Source organism: Malus sylvestris, chromosome 10 (assembly GCF_916048215.2).
Source record: "Malus sylvestris chromosome 10, drMalSylv7.2, whole genome shotgun sequence".
In the NCBI taxonomy this organism is placed as follows: domain Eukaryota; kingdom Viridiplantae; phylum Streptophyta; class Magnoliopsida; order Rosales; family Rosaceae; genus Malus; species Malus sylvestris.
Genome location: NC_062269.1, coordinates 15,189,600 through 15,210,966, shown reverse-complemented (window position 1 = coordinate 15,210,966; position 21,367 = coordinate 15,189,600). Strand labels below are relative to the sequence as shown.

The following is a 21,367-nucleotide window of genomic DNA, read 5'->3' as shown; positions in this document are numbered from 1 at the left end:
ATCCTTTGCATATTTGTTAATGTTTCAAAATAGAAAGTCATAACCAAAAATAATTAAACAAGTAATAAAATAGACAATCAAACAGAATAAATGGGTTGCCTCCCTTAAAGCGCTTGCTTTAACGTCTTCCAGCCGGACGATGAACACCTTCACTTCTCCTTGGAACCCACGGCATGCAGTGGGATCTCCTCCACAACATGCTCCACAAAGTTCTCGTAGTATGGCTTCAAGCGATGTCCATTCACTTTGAATTCTTGCCCGGTTCTCAAGCTCTTAATTTGGACTGCACCATGCACAAAAAGATTAGTAACAACAAACGGGCCAACCCATTTGGAACGTAACTTACCAGGGAATAGACGAAGGCGGGAGTTGAACAACAACACTTTCTGCCCAATTTCGAAAGTCTTGCCTCGAAGCATCTTATCATGGAATGCCGTGGTCTTCTCTTTGTAAATTCTAGCATTCTCATAAGCTTCATGCCTTATCTCATCAAGTTCACTCAATTGAAGCTTTCGATGAATTCCAGCTTGGTCCACATTCAAATTGAAGGTCTTGATGGCCCAATGAGCTCTATGTTCTAATTCCACGGGAAGATGGCAAGGCTTGCCATACACAAGTCGAAAATGAGACATACCAATGGGGGTCTTGTAAGCCGTTCGATACGCCCATAGTGCATCATCCAGCCGTAAGCTACAATCTTTTCTATTTGGCCCAACGGTCTTCTCCAAAATCTGTTTGATCTCACGATTAGATACCTCGTCTTGGCCATTGGTTTGGGGGTGGTAAGGTGTGGAAACCTTATGCGTCACATGATACTTCTTGAGTAATGCCCCAATGGTACGGTTGCAAAAATGAGACCCTCCATCACTGATTAGAACCCTAGGCATCCCACATCTAGAAAAGATATTAGTTTTCACAAAATCTGCCACAACTTTAGAATCGTTAGTTCGAGTGGCTTTCGCTTCCACCCACTTTGAAACATAATCAACGGCAAGTAATATGTAGGTGAAACCAAAAGATGAAGGAAAAGGACCCATAAAATCGATACCCCAAACATCAAAGATTTCAACAACAAAGATGGGTACCTGCGGCATTTGATCTTTTTGGCTAATATTACCTGTCCTTTGGCAGCGATCACATGTTAAACAGAAGGTTCTAGCATCTTTAAACAAAGTAGGCCAATAAAAACCACATTCAAGAACCTTAAAAGCTGTCCTTTGGGTGCCAAAGTGACCCCCACATGCATATGTGTGACAAAAACTTAAAATTGAGTGAAAATCTGATTCATGCACACATCTTCTTATAACCTGATCTGAACAATATTTCCACAAGTATAGGTCATCCCAAACATAAAATCTAGCATCCTTTTTAAGTTTATCACGTTGGAATTTGTTTAGGGTGCTAGGAACTTGTTTAGTCACCAAATAATTCACCAAATCCGCGTACCAAGGCTCACTTACCTGGATAGACATTAGTTGCTCATCGGGGAAGGTTTCAGAAATTGGCGATGCTTCCTCATGCACCATTCGACTTAGGTGGTCAGCCACCACATTCTCCACGCCCTTCTTATCCCGAATCTCAATGTCAAACTCTTGTAGAAGCAACATCCATCGAATTAGTCTAGGCTTGGCCTCTTTTTTTGTGAGTAAATACTTGAGAGCTGCATGATCAGTAAAAATAATAACTTTAGTACCAAGTAAGTATGATCGGAACTTATCTAATGCAAATACCACAGCAAGTAATTCTTTTTCAGTGGTGGAGTAATTTAATTGAGCATCATTTAATGTCCTAGAGGCATAATAAATAACATGAGGTTGTTTGTTCTTTCGTTGCCCTAAAACAGCACCAATCGCATAATCCGAAGCATCGCACATCAACTCGAATGGAAGGCTCCAATCTGGAGGTGTGATAATGGGAGCCGAAGTAAGAGCTTCTTTTAATTGCTTGAATGCCGTGGAGCATGCATCATCAAACTCGAAAGCCACCTCTTTTTGAAGCAATCGGCATAGTGGTTGTGAAATCTTGGAGAAATCCTTTATGAAACGCCTATAAAAACCTGCGTGACCAAGAAACGAACGAACCTCTCTAACCGAAGTTGGAGAGGGTAAGTGACGAACAAGGTCTACCTTAGATTTATCCACTTCAATGCCTTCTTCAGAAATAATATGTCCTAGAACAATACCTTGCTTAACCATGAAGTGACATTTTTCCCAATTAAGCACAAGATTCGTTTCAACACAACGTTTCAAAATTAAGGTCAGATTACTCAAGCAATGATCGAATGAATTACCAAACACGCTGAAATCATCCATGAATATCTCAATAATTTTCTCCACATAATCAGAAAAGATACTCACCATGCATCGTTGAAATGTCGCAGGGGCATTGCACAAACCAAATGGCATGCGCCTGTATGCAAAGGTGCCAAAGGGGCACGTGAACGTTGTCTTTTCTTGGTCCTCCGGAGCTATCACAATTTGGTTATATCCGGAATATCCATCAAGAAAGCAATAAAATTTATAACCGGCTAACCTTTCTAACATTTGGTCCAGGAATGGCAACGGAAAGTGATCCTTCCTTGTCATGGCATTTAACTTCCTGTAATCAATACAAACACGCCAACCGGTCACCACACGAGTGGGTACAAGCTCTTGTTCTTCATTCTTCACCACCGTGATCCCGGACTTCTTTGGAACAACCTGCACGGGAGACACCCAACGACTATCAGAAATAGGGTATATAACACCACAGTCAAGCAATTTTATAACCTCCTTCTTTACTACTTCCAACATGGGTGGATTAAGGCGACGTTGAGCCTCCCGAGATGGCTTAGCTCCCTCCTCCAAAAGGATGCGATGTGATGCGTGAATTACTTGACACACAAATTAAACCCTCTTTTGACAATTGTAGTATAGATGTAAGTAGGGTATCGTTCTAGGCCGGGGATTAGGAGGGATTGCTAATCTATTCTAAATTAATTTAAAAATATTAAACAAGACTCAAGGACACAAAACTAGGCTAAAAACTCTAATAACTCGAAACACACTTAGAATGACTCAAAATTATGAAAACAATCAAATTAGACACTAGGAACTGAAATGGACGGAAATTGAATTAAAAGACTAACAACAATGAAAACTAACTAAATAATATAATTTAATAAGGGGGGGGGATTTGGTTTTGACGAGAAGTAAATTAAACTTAAATAAATTACAGAATTGACAAAAGCATGAAATTAAGGTGAAATGATAAGTGACGGACTAGCTAGAGGGTTCTTCTCCACACATGACACATATGCAACCTAAATTGATTTTCAGTTGTTCTTTCAATAAATTGTAAATCTCAATGCCCCAAATTAACCGTGAATTGCACTAATTAACCCTCAGTTTTTCCACAATGTTATTGGGTTGGATGATTGCATACGACAACCCAAAAAATTCCCTACAAGTTCCTGATGTGAAAAATATGTTAACACACAAAATTAAACCCTCTTTTTGACAATTGTAGTATAGATGTAAGTAGGGTATCGTTCTAGGCCGGGGATTAGGAGGGATTGCTAATCTATTCTAAATTAATTTAAAAATATTAAACAAGACTCAAGGACACAAAACTAGGCTAAAAACTCTTAATAACTCGAAACACACTTACAATGACTCAAAATAATGAAAACAATCAAATTAGACACTGGGAACTAAAATGGACGGAAATTGAATTAAAAGACTAACAACAATGAAAACTAACTAAATAATATAATTTAATAATGGGGGGTGTTTGGTTTTGACGAGAAGTAAATTAAACTTAAATAAATTACAGAATTGACAAAAACATGAAATTAAGGTGAAAGGATAGGTGATGGATTAGCTAGAGGGTTCTTCTCTACACATGACACATATGCAACCTAAATTGATTTTCAGTTGTTCTTTCAATAAATTGTAAATCTCAACGCCCCAAATTAACCGTGAATTGCACTAATTAACCTTCAGTTTTTCCACAAGTTATTGGGTTGGATGATTGCATACAACAACCCAAAACATTCCCTACAAGTTCCCTACATGAAGTGCATAATAGAGATACAAGCAAGAATCATTAAGTTCTATGAAAAACATAAGCATTGACGAGGCACTCGTTACTATGATTTGCATGAAACTTATGCCAAGAATTTACTTAACGTGATTGTGACTAGCAACCTTCACTACTTGTGAATATAAGTTCATAACGATTAGGTGAAATTTACTTATATTCTAGCATCAAATTCATGCATGTAAATTAAGTATGCATCCTTAATCGACATACAAAAATAAGTTATCAATCAAGCAGTTAAGCAAATTAAATCACAACTCAGAAATCACAACTGAAGGTAATCAATTCATATTACAAATATATTCATGGCTTTGAATTAACCTCTAGCCAAAATAAATTTAGTTACACATTTTTATCAAATTAAACCAAAAGTAAAACATAAGTTTGGAAAGATTTAACCGAAAGATGAGTGAATTGGCGCTCCACAGGTTCTGCTCTCTGCATCACGCTGCCCAAAAGGCAGCACACCTCCCTTTCTTCGCGCGCCTGACCTTGCTGTCCTGTCTGATCTCTGCTTCTGCTCTGCGCAGTAGCTGCTGCCTCTCTCCCCGCCACCTGTCTCTCACTCACCTCCCTTATATTTTCCGCATGGCAAGTCCCTGACTTGCTCTCCTGCCTTAACTCCCCTCTGACTTCTTCTCGCTGACCCCGTGCTGCCAAAGGCAGCTCCCTCTCTCGTCAGTCCTCTCCCGAGGCTCCCTTCTTGCTGTCCCGTACGCCTTCGAACTTTTATATCCTCTCTGCGCTATCCCTCTCTGTCCCTTTATTACTTTTTTTTTTATTTTCTTTTCAAGCTGTCAGTCTCTCCACTCCATCTTATTCTTCTATTTTTCTTTGCTTTTTATTATCTGCCATGCCTCTTTGTACCAGTGACTGCATCATAATGTTGAGCAATTGCTGAAGCATCTGCCAACGAGTCCCTGTGTCTGCCTTCTTGTTTCTGTCGGTTCTCCCCTTATATTTTTCTTTTTTCCGTCTGTCAGTCCATGTGCCTTCTTTTCTTTCCAATCAGCCTTCCTCTCTCATGTTCTCGACATAGCAACTGAGCACGTGTACTTGATGACTGATGAGATTCTGCAGTAATGGAATGACTACACGCATGCGGTGATCATGTGTGTGGCTTTAGTGCTCTTTTCAAGGTATAAGCTGGAAAGTATTTTTGGCAGCAAGATTCTTTTGTGCTATTTTTATTTTCTTTGCATAACAAATCCTAGAAACACAAAAATAACGTAAATAGCTCAAAAATATAAGGAACTAACTAAGAAAAGACGAGTGAATTTGAAGTAAAAATATATATAAATATGATCCGATCAGTTCCCTACATGAATTGCATAATAGAGATACAAGCAAGAATCATTAAGTTCTATGAAAAACATAAGCATTGACGAGGCACTCGTTACTATGATTTGCATGAAACTTATGCCAAGAATTTACTTAACGTGATTGTGACTAGCAACCTTCACTACTTGTGAATATAAGTTCATAACGATTAGGTGAAATTCACTTATATTCTAGCATCAAATTCATGCATGTAAATTAAGTATGCATCCTTAATCGACATACAAAAATAAGTTATAAATCAAGCAGTTAAGGAAATTAAATCACAACTCATAAATCACAACTGAAGGTAATCAATTCATATTACAAATATATTCATGGCTTTGAATTAACCTCTAGCCAAAATAAATTTAGTTACACATTTTTATCAAATTAAATCAAAAGTAAAACATAAGTTTGGAAAGATTTAACCGAGAAGAATGGAGTGAAGCCTCTGCTTTGTGCTTGGCGCAGTCCTCTTCGTTCCTCGCCAGTCTGCCCGTGCCTTCTCATGCGCCAGTTTCTGTCAGTCTCCCTCTCCTCACTGGTCTCACACGCTGCCCAAAAGGCAGCCTTCTTTCCTCTCTCCCGCGCCCAACAGCCTCTCGGTTTCTCTCCTTCTCACTTCTCTCTATTTTATTCTTTCTGTTTTCTTTTCTTCACACGCTGCCTTCCCTGCCGTCTGTCAGTCTCTTCTCCTGACCTTCTCACGCTGCCCAAAGGCAGCCTTCTCTTCAGCTCCAAGACAGCCTTCTCCTGCTTCTTCCCGTGCGCTGCCAAGGGCAGCTTTTTCTTTCCCAGCTGCTGTCCGTCTACCTCTGGCCCCGCACTCCCCTCTTATTATTCTTCTTCTATCTCACCTAACTCTGTCCACTTCATCTTATTTTCTGCCATTCTTTTTGTTCCACTACCTTCCCACTGTCTTCTTTCCTCGTCTATGCTATTATTCCCCCTTTTGTTTGTCCCTTGCTGACCTGCTTTCCTCCAGCTGCAAAGGCAGCTCCTTTTAATTTTTTTATTCCTTCTTTCTGTTTATTATTTAAAACTCATTTGTGCTATTTTTATTTTCTTTGCATAACAGATCCTATAAACACAAAAATAACGTAAATAGCTCAAAAATATAAGGAACTAACTAAGAAAAGACGAGTGAATTTGAAGTAAAAATATATATAAATATGATCCGATCAAATACCCCCATACTTAGCTTTTGCTAGTCCTTGAGCAAAACAAAGAAAACATGAAAAAGTAATAACATGAAAAACATTAGTTTCCCCCTATGTGACCCTCATAGAATTTCATTCAAGAAAACAAATCATCAAGAACCATAGCTAGCATCAAGGAACTAATCCAAGTTCATCTTCCTTATTCAAATATTAGCAGTAATCTTTAAATCATCCTTGAAGTGTAGTGTGTGAGATAGCCATGCTAATGCAATTTCAAGTTTTTATTTTTAAAATCATCATATGCAAACTAGCGACCTTCTCACGGGATATGCACTCAATCACACATGTGTTTAGTTTTAATGTGTTTCGCTCAAAGAATCAAATGTGAAATTTCTACCATAAGCTTGCATAAAGATCTCATCTCCACAATCATAATTGCAAAACTTAAATCAAGAGGACTTTTATTGGATGTAATGAGGCTTAGGGATAAGGTTATTGAAACGAAAGAATAGGAAAACACAAGTTCCAAGCTACATTGCAAGCAATTCTTTTGTTTAGATTTATAAGAACTCAAGCTCTCCAACGATTCTTCTGATACCTCCAATCACACCCTTAAACTGAAACTTTAAAAACTTTTTATTTTCTTTGTATACAATCTTTCTTTTTCTTTTCTTTTTTTTTTCTTTTTTTTTTTTTTAAATACAAACATGAAATACCCCCACACTTATTCTTTTGCCAAACACCTTCAAAGTACTTCACAAACGTATCTCATAGGACAATCTCGCATTGCTCGCTTGGAAAGGGTAAGGAAAAATGTTTGGGGTATAAGGGTAGACATATCTGGTGATAAGAAATAAAAGGCTCAACATACACGGCTCAAATTGGCAATCTAATGATATCATTTTTCTTTGGGAAACATGGTTATTTGGGCCATGGTGGTAAACCTAATGCCTCTATCATTTCCAAGTTCATGCAATCAATGACAAACATTTCGAAAGATCGTTACGCAAGTTCTAGAGATGTATCTCACATAACTTCATCACACATGAAAGAATAGGAGTGTATGAAAAATGCACACACTTTCAATAGGCTCAAAAACTCACATAGGATGTATATGGTCACTAAATTCACATATGAAGCTTTAAGTCATACTTTAGTTTCACATTAACAAGGCTATGTGCATTTGGTTTTTCAAAGATGATCAAACATGTACAAAACTAACAAGAGAATTAGGAATTTCACAAAACATATGTTAACTAAGTTCTTGATGATCATGGTTCAAATTTGATCCAATTATATCATTGGGTCGGGAAACTAACAAAAATCTAATTCAAAACAATAAGGGAAACAAGACAATTTTTTTTTTTTAATGAAAACAAAACTAATTAAGAAAACAAAAAGCTACAACACAGAAACAAATGAAATTCTAGAGATAACTACCCCCACACTTAAACTGGACATTGTCCCCAATGTCAGAAAACACTATAATGCAAATAAAAATGAAATAAATAAATAATAAGAAACAAAATAAAGCAATTGGACTGAAAACTTCCCTAGTTTGCAGTAAAATCAAGCGATGACCCCCCCAAGCTAAAATTCTGCAATCAACTTCAAGGGTGGAAATAACCAAAAATTCCTGCAAAGAAAAGAAATAATTCAGTTAAGTAACGCAAGAAAATGTAAAAAAAAATTGCAAACGAAAAATTGAAAATCACGATAAAAGACAATGAATAGAACTAATAAGTGATCATTGGTCGTGCTTGTTGACTTTCCACAGCTTTCCTCTTGAACGGGGTGACACTTAGCTTTTTACTTGCAAGTGATGATTTGATGATATTGTACGGCGAAGCTTTGCTCTTTGGTGATGTTGCAGTTCCTTATTTGTTCTCCAAGCAGATGTGGCAGCTTCTCTAGTTCTTCAGCTCGGACTCCTTGTGCTGGGTTGATTGTACGAGCTGCATTCTTCTCTGCTTGTTTCCTCTGCATGGCGGGCAGGCACGAGGTAGAGGTATTGGTCTGTTTCTTTCTTCAATCTTTCCAAGTGCCCACCTCTTGCTCTCTTTCTCCTTGTTCCTAGCTGAGGATGAATCAGCACGTTGTCTCCACATGCTTCGAGGTATCATCTTCACTTCCCTTATACGTGAGAGACGAAGAGGAAACATAAGATGATGAGTACTCGAGAGCAAGTGCTGGCTGGAGAAAGGACAGGGAGAAAACATGATATGAGATACTCTTGCTTTCAACCTTCATGATATGAAATACTTTTGCTTTGGATGGGTTGTTTGCAGGGGTATCCCAGGGGATGAAAAATACAGAGTGACTTGAGAGGGTTTGTTGGAAAGCCATTTCAGAGAGGAAGAAGTGCTGAGAGGGTGTGCCTTTGCTGTGGAAGGCGAAGGTAGATACTTATGGGACTTTTCTTCACAACCGGAACTATTCCCTCACTCATTGTCGGCAGCCGGTGGATGGATGAATAGTACTAATTACGCGCTTTCTGACAAAGCTGCCCGTAATTTCCGCAAAGCAGATTCCTCATTGATATCTGGAATCGGCGCTTCGAGCTCTGAGCATCGTCGATTGTAGAGGTAGCATGTGACACGTGCGGATAAATCTGGAAAAGAAGATTTGCCCGTGGTTTGAAGCCCAGCTTTTGAGACAGCTAGCGTGTCTTTGACTGTTGAATTTCCCTCTTCGATTTCTGAATTGGTGCTTCGACAAACTGCCCGAGATTTTCGCAAAGCAATTTGCGTGTGACAAGTGACGACACGTCTGGACAAATTGATCTTTTGAAATCCGGGGTTCGGCTCGTGGTTTCTGAGCAAGCCCAGCCTTTAAGAAATGAAACGCCTCTTTTGAGAAAAGAATCCGGCTTTTGAGAAAGGAAACTCCTCTTTTGAGAAAAGAATCAGGCGTTTGAGAACGGAGCCCCGACTCTTCGATTTGCGAGAGGACGCCTCTTCAATTTCTGAGGAGCGCCTCTTTGATTTCTTCTTTTTATAGAGGTGCTAATTTTGTTCCACAACACACTTGAGCTCCCTCCTGTAAACACTCCCTTCTTACACTTGTTTAATCTTGATCAGTCCTCCTCTCTTCTTTCTTCACCACCTCTGAAAATGTCTGGCCCTTCCGATCGTCGTTTTGACTTGAACCTTGGTGAAGAGGCAGCTCCGCCTTCACCAGACAACATATGGCGCCCATCCTTCATATCCCCTACCGGTCCCCTTACCGTGGGGGATTCGGTGATGAAAAATGATATGACAGCTGCGGTGGTGGCCCGGAACCTTGTCACCCCCAGAGATAACAGACTGCTCGCTAGACGATCTGATGAATTGGCGGTTAAGGAGTCTCTGGCTCTTAGCGTGCAGTGTGCCGGTTCCGTGTCCAACATGGCCCAACGCCTATTTGCCCGAACCCGTCACGTTGAATCGTTGGTGGCTGAAATACAGAGTCTCAAAGAGGAGATTAAAGGACTCAAGCATGAAAATAAACAATTGCACAAGCTTGCACACAATTATGCCACAAACATGAAGAGGAAAATTGACCAGCTGCAAGACACTGATGGTCAAATTTTACTTGATCACCGGAGGTTTGTGGGTTGGTTCCAACCGCATCTACCTTCGTCTTCTGGGGCGGCACCGCGTAGTGAAGCTCCAACTGATCAACCTCCAATACCTCCTCTTTCCGTGGCCCCGCCGACTGCTGAAGCTCCACCGACTACTGAAGCACCACCTGACCAATGAATGCTATTAGTTTACACATCATTGTAAAATATTTTTACTTTTATGTTTTTTTTTTTTTTTTTTTTTTTTTAAAAATTATATGTAAATTAATGTAGAAAGACTTTGGTTAACCTTCCCCCACACTTAAATTAAATAACACAAACTTACAGAAATTAACCAAATAACACAACTAACTAAACAAAACAAAATGAAAGCAGTAAAGATAAGGGTGTAAGAATTCAAATCTGATTTGGTTAGCGATTCCAAAGTCTACCTTCGTTGAATGCTTGGGTTGCCTCCCAAGAAGCGCTTGATTTAACGTCTTTAGCCGGACGAATCTTTCCTTTAAACTCCCCTCGGCTCCGAAGCATGGAATTTATCTTTTAATGGGAGGTGATACTTGAAATGATTCGGCAATGGTTTAAATTCGAGAGTGGGTGCCTGAATCATCAAAATCAGAAAAATGTTAGTATAAATAAAAATTAAAATTGGAGAAGATGGCTTACTTTCTTTTTCTGACACAAACTAAACGAAAGAATAGGAAAACACAAGTTCCAAGCTACATTGCAAGCAATTCTTTTGTTTAGATTTATAAGAACTCAAGCTCTCCAACGATTCTTCTGATACCTCCAATCACACCCTTAAACTGAAACTTTAAAAACTTTTTATTTTCTTTGTATACAATCTTTCTTTTTCTTTTCTTTTTTTTTTTTTCTTTTTTTTTTTTTTTTTAAATACAAACATGAAATACCCCCACACTTATTCTTTTGCCAAACACCTTCAAAGTACTTCACAAACGTATCTCATAGGACAATCTCGCATTGCTCGCTTGGAAAGGGTAAGGAAAAATGTTTGGGGTATAAGGGTAGACATATTTGGTGATAAGAAATAAAAGGCTCAACATACACGGCTCAAATTGGCAATCTAATGATATCATTTTTCTTTGGGAAACATGGTTATTTGGGCCATGGTGGTAAACCTAATGCCTCTATCATTTCCAAGTTCATGCAATCAATGACAAACATTTCGAAAGATCGTTACGCAAGTTCTAGAGATGTATCTCACATAAGTTCATCACACATGAAAGAATAGGAGTGTATGAAAAATGCACACACTTTCAATAGGCTCAAAAACTTACATAGGATGTATATGGTCACTAAATTCACATATGAAGCTTTAAGTCATACTTTAGTTTCACATTAACAAGGCTATGTGCATTTGGTTTTTCAAAGATGATCAAACATGTACAAAACTAACAAGAGAATTAGGAATTTCACAAAACACATAGAACGATACCCTACTTACATCTATACTACAATTGTCAAAAGAGGGTTTAATTTGTGTGTCAAGTAATTCACGCATCAAATTTTGGCACCGTTGCCGGGGATTAGGAGGGATTGCTAATCTATTCTAAATTAATTTAAAAATATTAAACAAGACTCAAGGACACAAAACTAGGCTAAAAACTCTAATAACTCGAAACACACTTAGAATGACTCAAAATTATGAAAACAATCAAATTAGACACTAGGAACTGAAATGGACGGAAATTGAATTAAAAGACTAACAACAATGAAAACTAACTAAATAATATAATTTAATAAGGGGGGGGGATTTGGTTTTGACGAGAAGTAAATTAAACTTAAATAAATTACAGAATTGACAAAAGCATGAAATTAAGGTGAAATGATAAGTGACGGACTAGCTAGAGGGTTTTTCTCCACACATGACACATATGCAACCTAAATTGATTTTCAGTTGTTCTTTCAATAAATTGTAAATCTCAACGCCCCAAATTAACCGTGAATTGCACTAATTAACCCTCAGTTTTTCCACAATGTTATTGGGTTGGATGATTGCATACGACAACCCAAAACATTCCCTACAAGTTCCCTACATGAATTGCATAATAGAGATACAAGCAAGAATCATTAAGTTCTATGAAAAACATAAGCATCGACGAGGCACTCGTTACTATGATTTGCATGAAACTTATGCCAAGAATTTACTTAACGTGATTGTGACTAGCAACCTTCACTACTTGTGAATATAAGGTCATAACGATTAGGTGAAATTCACTTATATTCTAGCATCAAATTCATGCATGTAAATTAAGTATGCATCCTTAATCGACATACAAAAATAAGTTATAAATCAAGCAGTTAAGCAAATTAAATCACAACTCAGAAATCACAACTGAAGGTAATCAATTCATATTACAAATATATTCATGGCTTTGAATTAACCTCTAGCCAAAATAAATTTAGTTACACATTTTTATCAAATTAAATCAAAAGTAAAACATAAGTTTGGAAAGATTTAACCGAGAAGAATGGAGTGAAGCCTCTGCTTTGTGCTTGGCGCAGTCCTCTTCGTTCCTCGCCAGTCTGCCCGTGCCTTCTCATGCGCCAGTTTCTGTCAGTCTCCCTCTCCTCACTGGTCTCACACGCTGCCCAAAAGGCAGCCTTCTTTCCTCTCTCCCGCGCCCAACAGCCTCTCGGTTTCTCTCCTTCTCACTTCTCTCTATTTTATTCTTTCTGTTTTCTTTTCTTCACACGCTGCCTTCCCTGCCGTCTGTCAGTCTCTTCCCCTGACCTTCTCACGCTGCCCAAAGGCAGCCTTCTCTTCAGCTCCAAGACAGCCTTCTCCTGCTTCTTCCCGTGCGCTGCCAAGGGCAGCTTTTTCTTTCCCAGCTGCTGTCCGTCTACCTCTGTCCCCGCACTCCTCTCTTATTATTCTTCTTCTATCTCACCTAACTATGTCCACTTCATCTTATTGTCTGCCATTCTTTTTGTTCCACTACCTTCCCACTGTCTTCTTTCCTCGTCTATGCTATTATTCCCCCTTTTGTTTGTCCCTTGCTGACCTGCTTTCCTCCAGCTGCAAAGGCAGCTCCTTTTAATTTTTTTATTCCTTCTTTCTGTTTATTATTTAAAACTCATTTGTGCTATTTTTATTTTCTTTGCATAACAGATCCTATAAACACAAAAATAACGTAAATAGCTAAAAAATATAAGGAACTAACTAAGAAAAGACGAGTGAATTTGAAGTAAAAATATATATAAATATGATCCGATCACGATGCATGCACGTGGTGGGACTAATGCCTTTGATATCCGCGAAGGTCCATCCAATGGCAGATTTGTGCTCCTTTAACACCCTTATCAACTTGTCTTCTTCTTGGGCCGTGAGTGAGCTAGATATGATGACGGGTAGTGTTTGATCTTCTCCCAAGAAAACATACTTCAAGTGACTAGGTAATGGCTTCAACTCAAGTGTAGGTGGCTGCACAATGGATGGAAGTAACTTGTTAGCCAAAACCGAATCTAAAATTGAGAGTGAAGACTTACCAGAATGTGATGGCAATGACTCGAGGGCCGCGACCATTTCAAACACTTCACCACAAGGGGGCACGGCAATATGGTCAGATTCCATGCCGTGGGTTGCTTGGATTCCCCCACACTTGTTTCTTGCTCCTATGCCGTGCACTAAGGCTATTTCAAGTGCATCGTCGTTCATTCGATCCAAATGTACCTGTGCCAAAGAATCAACAATGTCAACAGCGAAACAAGAATGGTCCTCCATTGGATATTTAATGGTTTCAGAAAGATTAAAACGAATAATGTCTCCATCAAACTCCATGGTTAATGTTCCCATAAACACATCTATTTTTGTTCTCGCTGTTTTCATGAATGGTCGGCCTAGCAAGATTGGCAATGATGGAGCATGGTTTGAATCCTCCATTTCTAAGACATAAAAATCTGCAGGAAAGATAAGATGATTGACCTGCACTAAAACATCCTCAAGGACTCCCTTGGGATAAGCGTTAGAACGATCGGCCAATTGAATTATCACGCCATCCTGTTTTAACTCACCAAGGTTCATTGATGCATAAATGGAATATGGCATAACATTAATAGAAGCACCTAAATCTAACATGCATTTTTCAAATCTAGTGTTTCCAATTACACATGGGATAGTAAAGCTCCCTGGATCCTTACACTTTGGAGGTAACTTCTGTTGCAAAACCGCGGATACATTTTCACTTACCTTCACAACTTCTTTGTTTGAAATTCTTTTCCTAGTTGTGCATAATTCTTTTAAAAACTTTGAGTACTTGGGCACTTGCTTAATAGCATCAAGTAAAGGAATGTTCACTTGGACTCTTCGAAAGGTATCCAAAATGTCCTTTTCGCTTTCTTCTTTCTTCGATTGTGCAAATCTACGAAGGAAAGGAACATTGGGCAGATTAGTGTTCGAAATCACAACATTTGGAACATTCTTACCTGAGGTGGACGGATGGGATGTCTTAGATGGCTGCGGCATGGGTGATGGTACCCTTGCCGTGGGGTAGGTGTTCTCATCTTCCTTGAGTTGTATCTTCTCATCTTCCTTGGTTCTCACCTCTTTTCCACTTCGTAATGTGATAGCCTTTGCAGATTCGAAGCCACCCTTTGGATTGACCACCGTAGTGCTTGGTAACTTACCATTTTCACGGAATTGCCCCAAAAATTCGGCCATTTGGCCCATTTGCTTCTTCAGCTCATTAACCTCCTTTGCTTGGTTCTGCATTCCCTGCGCCATGGTGGTTAGTAACTGATATGTTTTATCATCATTCATAGACGTACCTGGGTTGGTTTGGGAAGATTGTGCCTGAGGAGGTGGTTGTGGTGCCATTGGCCTTGGAAAGAAACCCGGGGGTTGTCGGAATCCACTTTGTTGGCCATATTGTGGTGCATCTCTCCATCTGAAATTGGGGTGGTCACGCCATCCCGGGTTGTATGTATTGGAGAAAGGATCATTCCTTGGTTGGTTTTGATTCCGATAACCTACAGCATTGGCCGATTCCCATCCTCCATTCTCAATTAATTGAGGGCATTGATCAGATTGGTGTCCTTGAATGGAGCATACACCACAGATTGTAGTTCCTTGCGTTTTGGGGCCTTCAACCAACTGCGATAACATAGACGTAAGGTTAGCCATTTGGGATTATAACTCAGAAATAGAACTTACCTCATTGACATGATGTTGTCGTGGGGTGTCTCTTTGCCCAACACCTTCATATTGTTGTGCATTGAGTGCTTGATTCGCAATGAGGGTTTTGGCATCCCTAGGTGTCTTATCCACTAGAGCTCCTCCCGCGGAAGCATCCAACATTTGCCGTTCAAGTGGTAAAAGACCTTCGTAAAAGTATTGAAGAAGTAGCTCCTCCTTCATCTGATGCTGTGGACAAGAAGCAACAAGTGATTTAAATCGTTCATAATAAGATGGGAAAGATTCACCTTGGCTTTGCTGAATTCCACTTATTTTTTTACGAAGAAGAATGATGCGAGAAGTTGGGAAAAACTTCTCCAGAAACGCCCTCTTCATACTCTCCCAAGATGTAACTGTACCGGGAGCCAACTCGTATAACCAATCCTTGGATTTGTCCATTAAAGAGAATGGAAAAGCCTTCATCTTTAAAATACTTCCGTCAACGGTAACCGGAGTCATACTTGAGCACACCACTTCAAATTCTTTCAAATGTTTGTTCGGATCCTCCATGGACAGCCCATGGAACTTTGGAATGTGGTGGAGCAAACTTGACTTTAATTCGAACTCTTCGGTTTTACCTTGAGCAGCCATGGGATATTGGATACACAATGGTGCGGCATTATCCAAACCCGAGGCGGCAAGCTCCTTGAGCGTACGGTTGTCCATGGCTATACCTTGCTCTTCTCCACCCACTTGTGTCGTGGCCTTCTCTTCAACCTCAACTTCTTGCTCTTCTAATTCAGGCTCGGGACTAGGAGGATTAGACTCTTGCAATTTCTTTTTCCTTCTCAAAGTCCTCTCAAAATCACCGTCAAAGTCGGAGATATGCTCACGAACAGGTTGTGAGCTACGGGTCATAAACTAGTACCTAAAAACAAAGAAAACAAAACAAATCAGCAACTTAAACAGAAACTTAAACAAAATACAATAATTCGAAAGAAAACAATCCAAGAGATTAGCAAAGTTGCTAATCCCCAGCAACGGCGCCAAAATTTGATGCGTAAAATAACTAAACACACAAATTAAACCCTCTTTTTATCAATTGTAGTAAAGTATGTAAGTAGGGATCGTTCTAGGCCGGGGATTAGGAGGGATTGCTAAATCACTTGGAAACTGACTTGAAAACGTGAAAACAAAGTTTAAAACACTAAGTAGACTCAAAGAATGCAAAACTATACTTTAAAACACTAAAACAAACCAAAAGACTCAAAACAGCCCCTAAACACTCAAAACTACCTTAAAAACACAATCTGGGCAGTTTTGGGACTCTCACACAAACTTGGACGAATTTTGGTTTTCTAATGAACTAAAACACTTAAAAACATAATCTAAGACAAGTTCTAATTAAAATGACTCAAAGAAATAAGTTGGGGTTGATTTTGGACGAAAATAATTAAATTAAGACAAGAACAAAGTAAACAAATTCTTAGACAAATTTGGGTGAATTAAAACACTCTAAAACACAACCAAAACAGAAATTAAACACTTTGAAACAATAAAGTAAAAGGGGGATTTTGGTTTTAATGAATTTGAAAACAAAACAAACTTTGTAAAACAAAACAGATTGTAAATGAATTTGAATGAAACTTATGGATGGAAGGCTAGCTAGGAGGTTCTTCTCCACACATGTCACACTTGCATACAAAACGATTTCCAGTTGCTTTTCGATAAACTATGAATACTCAACGCCCCAAATTAACCGTGAATTGCACTAATTAACCCTCAGTTTTTCCACAAGTTATTGGGTTGGATGATTGCATACGACAACCCAAAACATTCCCTACAAGTTCCCTACATGAATTGCATAATAGAGATACAAGCAAGAATCATTAAGTTCTATGAAAAACATAAGCATTGACGAGGCACTCGTTACTATGAATTGCATGAAACTTATGCCAAGAATTTACTTAACGTGATTGTGACTAGCAACCTTCACTACTTGTGAATATAAGTTTATAACGATTAGGTGAAACTCCCTTATATTCTAGCGTCAAATTCATGCATGAAAATTAAGCGTGCACTCTTAACCAACATACACAAATTAGTTTTTATATGAACGGATAAGTAAATTGAATTTACAACTTATGAATCACAACTGGATGTAATCAAATCATATTGCAAGTATGAACATAGTTTCGAATCACCCCCTAACTAAGAGGGGTTTAGTTCCTCATACTCACAAAGCAAAGATACATAAAATTAGACATTAAAATCAAAGGAAAGAAAACACCTAAAATGCTCCAACTTGGTAGCAAGTGCATCCAAGATTCCTCCTTTCCCTTGCTTGCGGCATGAAGCTTGTGGACAGATTTTTGGGTGGATTTATGGTGTAGAATGGATGGGGAATTTTTTGGAAGGGTTTAGGGTGAGAGTGGAAGAGTGTTTGATGGTTGGGGAGTGGTAGAGAACTAGGCAAAGAGGGTGGAAGAAGGTGGAGTGGCTGTTATGTTTTCTAGGCACTAGAATGGTGTTTTTGGGGTGTTTTGCTTCCTAGGGTGTGTATGGACGAATTTCTGTGATAAAATGATGAATATGGGGGATTGTCCTTTGGCCAAGGGGTGTAAACATGTATTTATAGGCCCCAAAAACCTTAGAAAATCAGGTTAGGTTAAGGATGAAATGCATGGTAATTTGTGTGTGTGGTGTGCAATGGTCCAAGGGTGAAAATGAAGTGATGATGCAAAGTGTGAAGGGTAAAATGGAGTGGTCTTGAAGCTAGGGAGCATGAATGATTGTGTACATTGCATAGAGATGGAAAGGGAGGTGAAAATGTGTCAATAAATGGGTCAAAGGTGCAGCAACATGTGGTACACAAGGCATGGGATTCCAAATGTGAATGATGGAGCATCAATTGGTGCATGTAATGGATGTAAATGTTGTCTAAAATCTAATGAGTGAAGGGAACAAGAGGTATCAAGCAATTGAGTGTAATAATTAAATGAATTGAAGCATGAAATTAGAAATTATGTAGGGGACAAGAGTGATCAAGCATGGCATGGAATCCAAAGGGAATTCTATGTGGTTTGCATGGCAAGGAATGCAAGTTGGGGTGACAGATTTTTGGGCTGTTTCTTCATCTTTTGGACCATAATTCTTCATATTCTTGGCCTCTTTAGTTCTCAAATTCGTCCATCCACTTGGCCCATGTATTTGCTATCCATTCCAAGCCCGAAACATGCTCCAAAGGCCTCCAAAATGCATCTTCTTGCATACTTTGTACTTAGAGTCTGAAAACACACGAAAATGACTTTAAACATTAAAATAACTAAGGAAACACGACATAAATGCACAAGAACAAGCCAACTAAGTCGCATAAATATGCTCCTATCATTTTTCAGCAAGGTGCTTCGGGAGATTATCAAGTTACAGAGACTTCTTTAACTTCTATCTAGGCGGGTCTAGATGCGCTGGTGCGAGAGCGAGAGCAGTTAGTAATCGAAGCATCGCAACTTGAAAGTGTTCTCGCGGAGCAGGGAATTACACTTTCTAAATGCCAAGAGGAGATTTCATGCCAAGAGGAGATTATGGAGTTGCCCATCTTGTCTCCCACCGAGGTAGAGACTTTGAAGACTTTGGAAGGCTTGCTTGAAGATCGCCTTCGTAGCTTTAAGGACATAGTTTTCAAGTAATATCTTATGTTTTTCTTGTAATCAGGCTTTGGAACCCACTCCTTCTTTTAAAGAAATAAAGTATTTACATTTTTGAATTTGCTCTTCATTCTTCAAAGTGTTTTTTTTTTTGTTTTTTTTGTTTTTAGATGGTGTGACTGTACTTGAATGTTGTTGATATTTTTTACTCCTTCCTAATGCTAAAACATATTGAGTATAATAGCATAAGTAAGGGTGTCGAATCCACAGGGACTAATTGGACCTATACAATCACTTGCTTTGCAAGAACCATATTAAATGACTTAAACTAAGCAACTTAGACAGATTGGTTGTTGTGTAACTTGAAAACTCACAAAAATGTAGTGAACACAAGTGAATGAATCAACAAGTAATAAAATGGAATAACACCAATGGAGATGAAACTAGGGATTCGGTTTCACCATAGCTAAATCAATCCCATGTTTGTTAAATCAGTTTATGCTCATTCATTTACCTATTTCTTGAGTTTGTTTCACTTAGATATGATCAACCATATGATGTGTGGATTTGATCAAATCATCCTAGTCAAGAACCAAATTGTGATGTGCAACTTTGGTTCTCAACCAAGGATGTTTTATACATAAGAAACTTTCACAAAACCAAAGGGGACACACGGCAGGATGTTTGCCAAACATCTCCCTCAATCATTCCCATATCTACCAAAATTATGCATGATGTGTGCTTCTAATTTTGGCTATACAACCTGTGATTAATTCAAGTGGTGATCAAGCATTAGAATTAACACACAAAGTCACAATGAAATCAGAAAATGAAACAAGAAATAAAAGGATCAAATGAGCATTATGAATTAACTACATGGGTTTCTTGCTAGGCTATATCGAATCCCTAAGAAGAGATTAGTTACATTTCATGTTTACAAACGTTTTAACATAGAAATACATAACATGAATGAACATAGAATTGAGAAGAAGAAACCCTTGAAGCAAAATTGATGTTGAAATCCTTCAAGAATGGCCTTCGGTCTTGGTTCTCCAGATGTATTGTAACATGAAGGATGAGCTGCTGTGGATGAATGGTTGTTGCGGATGGAAGAGAGAATGGACAGAAAAATGGAGTTGCTAGGTGTGTGAATGGTGGTATGGTCGAGCCCTTTTTTCAGAAGTGAGATTGCATGGACTTTAAATTGAAGTCTCTTGGGAGAACATGCGGCTGTCTAGCCAAAGAATGAAGCTGCCAATCTGAATGATGATGGAATGAAGTGATTTCTGAGGTGGTGGATGCACGGCACAAGGTGTAGATGCATACATATAGCTATTTTAATTGAACATGCATGTGTGTTTGCTGCAAAGCTGAAATGGACAACCTGGAATTGGTTGAACAAATCTGGAAAAGGGAATGAATGTGCACGACATGGCTTTGCTTTGAGGTGTACAAGTGGCTGAATGGATTAGTTTAATAGAAGCACATGTGCTGCTGCAAAAGAGGGCTGGAAATGTAAGGAGATGCACGGCAAGATTGTGAACATGCATGTGGCTGCATGTTTTGGAGGTGCGGATGTGGCATTAAGTAATGGAAGTGCATGTTCTTGGTGCAAAAAGGGAATGGAATGCACGGCAAGATTGAAAACATGCATGTGATTGCATGTTTTGGTGTTTAAAACCACATAATCTGAATTCAATGTTTTTGTCTTGCCTAGAATCACCCATTATGGCCGAATGCTCCACCTTACACTTCCACATGTGTTACTGAAATTCCAGCAGCCAAAGTAGTTCTATATTCCTCATTTGGGACTTCAAATTACTCCTCAAAAACCTTCTCCACGTTTGGAATAATGTTCAGCTACAAAAAGGGTTGTTTTTACTTCATTTGTCTTCCCATTGATCCTAAAACACACTTGGCTGCACACTAACACCAAATAATGTAAAAACACAACTAGCTTGATCCAAAAACATCACAAAACTGCCAAATAAGGATGATATAAATGCACATTTAATGTATACATCAAATACCCCCAAACCTGGTATTTGCTAGTCCTCGAGCAAACTTAAAACTAAAACACACACAACACACAAAACATTCATGTATGTTGGTTAAAACATACTTTACACCAAATAATAAGAACCAAAGAAAACTTTGTTATACAATCAAACTCAAAAGCTTCCTACTCCAAAGAATGATATCAATTGTGATGTATAAAGATATTTCTCCATATCTTACAATTTCAAGGCCACCATACCCAAATGCTTAAGAGAGAAATCGCCTCAACTCTACTCCTCACAGTTTCCACTCAATTTCTTTCTCAGATCCTAAGGTTTAGTCTCTCCACAACATATATGAGTGAAATTACGTAAAGGAAATCAAAATTCTCACATATGAAATCTGAAATGGAAGCACAATTTCTGAGTAGATCTCATGAAATGAATCAAATGCTAAGAACATAGATAAC

General features: G+C 38.7%; 1 protein-coding gene and 1 long non-coding RNA gene across 2 annotated transcripts in view; one reads left to right on the top strand and one right to left on the bottom strand.

The window, feature by feature from the left end:
• The window catches only part of LOC126584263 (uncharacterized), a 62,244-nt gene extending 43,849 nt beyond the window's left edge, over positions 1-18,395 (bottom strand). Inside the window, exons 1-2 of the mRNA XM_050248699.1 lie at positions 17,544-18,395; positions 15,988-16,181 (exon numbers count right to left, since the gene is read on the bottom strand). Coding sequence (XP_050104656.1) covers positions 15,988-16,171 — 184 coding nt within the window. The 5' untranslated portion in view covers positions 16,172-16,181; positions 17,544-18,395. The remainder of the gene's footprint in view (positions 1-15,987; positions 16,182-17,543) is intronic.
• On the top strand, positions 2,943-12,655 carry LOC126584701 (uncharacterized). The gene is made up of 3 exons (XR_007610088.1): positions 2,943-3,252; positions 3,850-4,223; positions 12,348-12,655. It is a non-coding gene; the product is annotated as an uncharacterized LOC126584701 (long non-coding RNA).
• Positions 18,396-21,367: the final 2,972 nt, after the last annotated feature.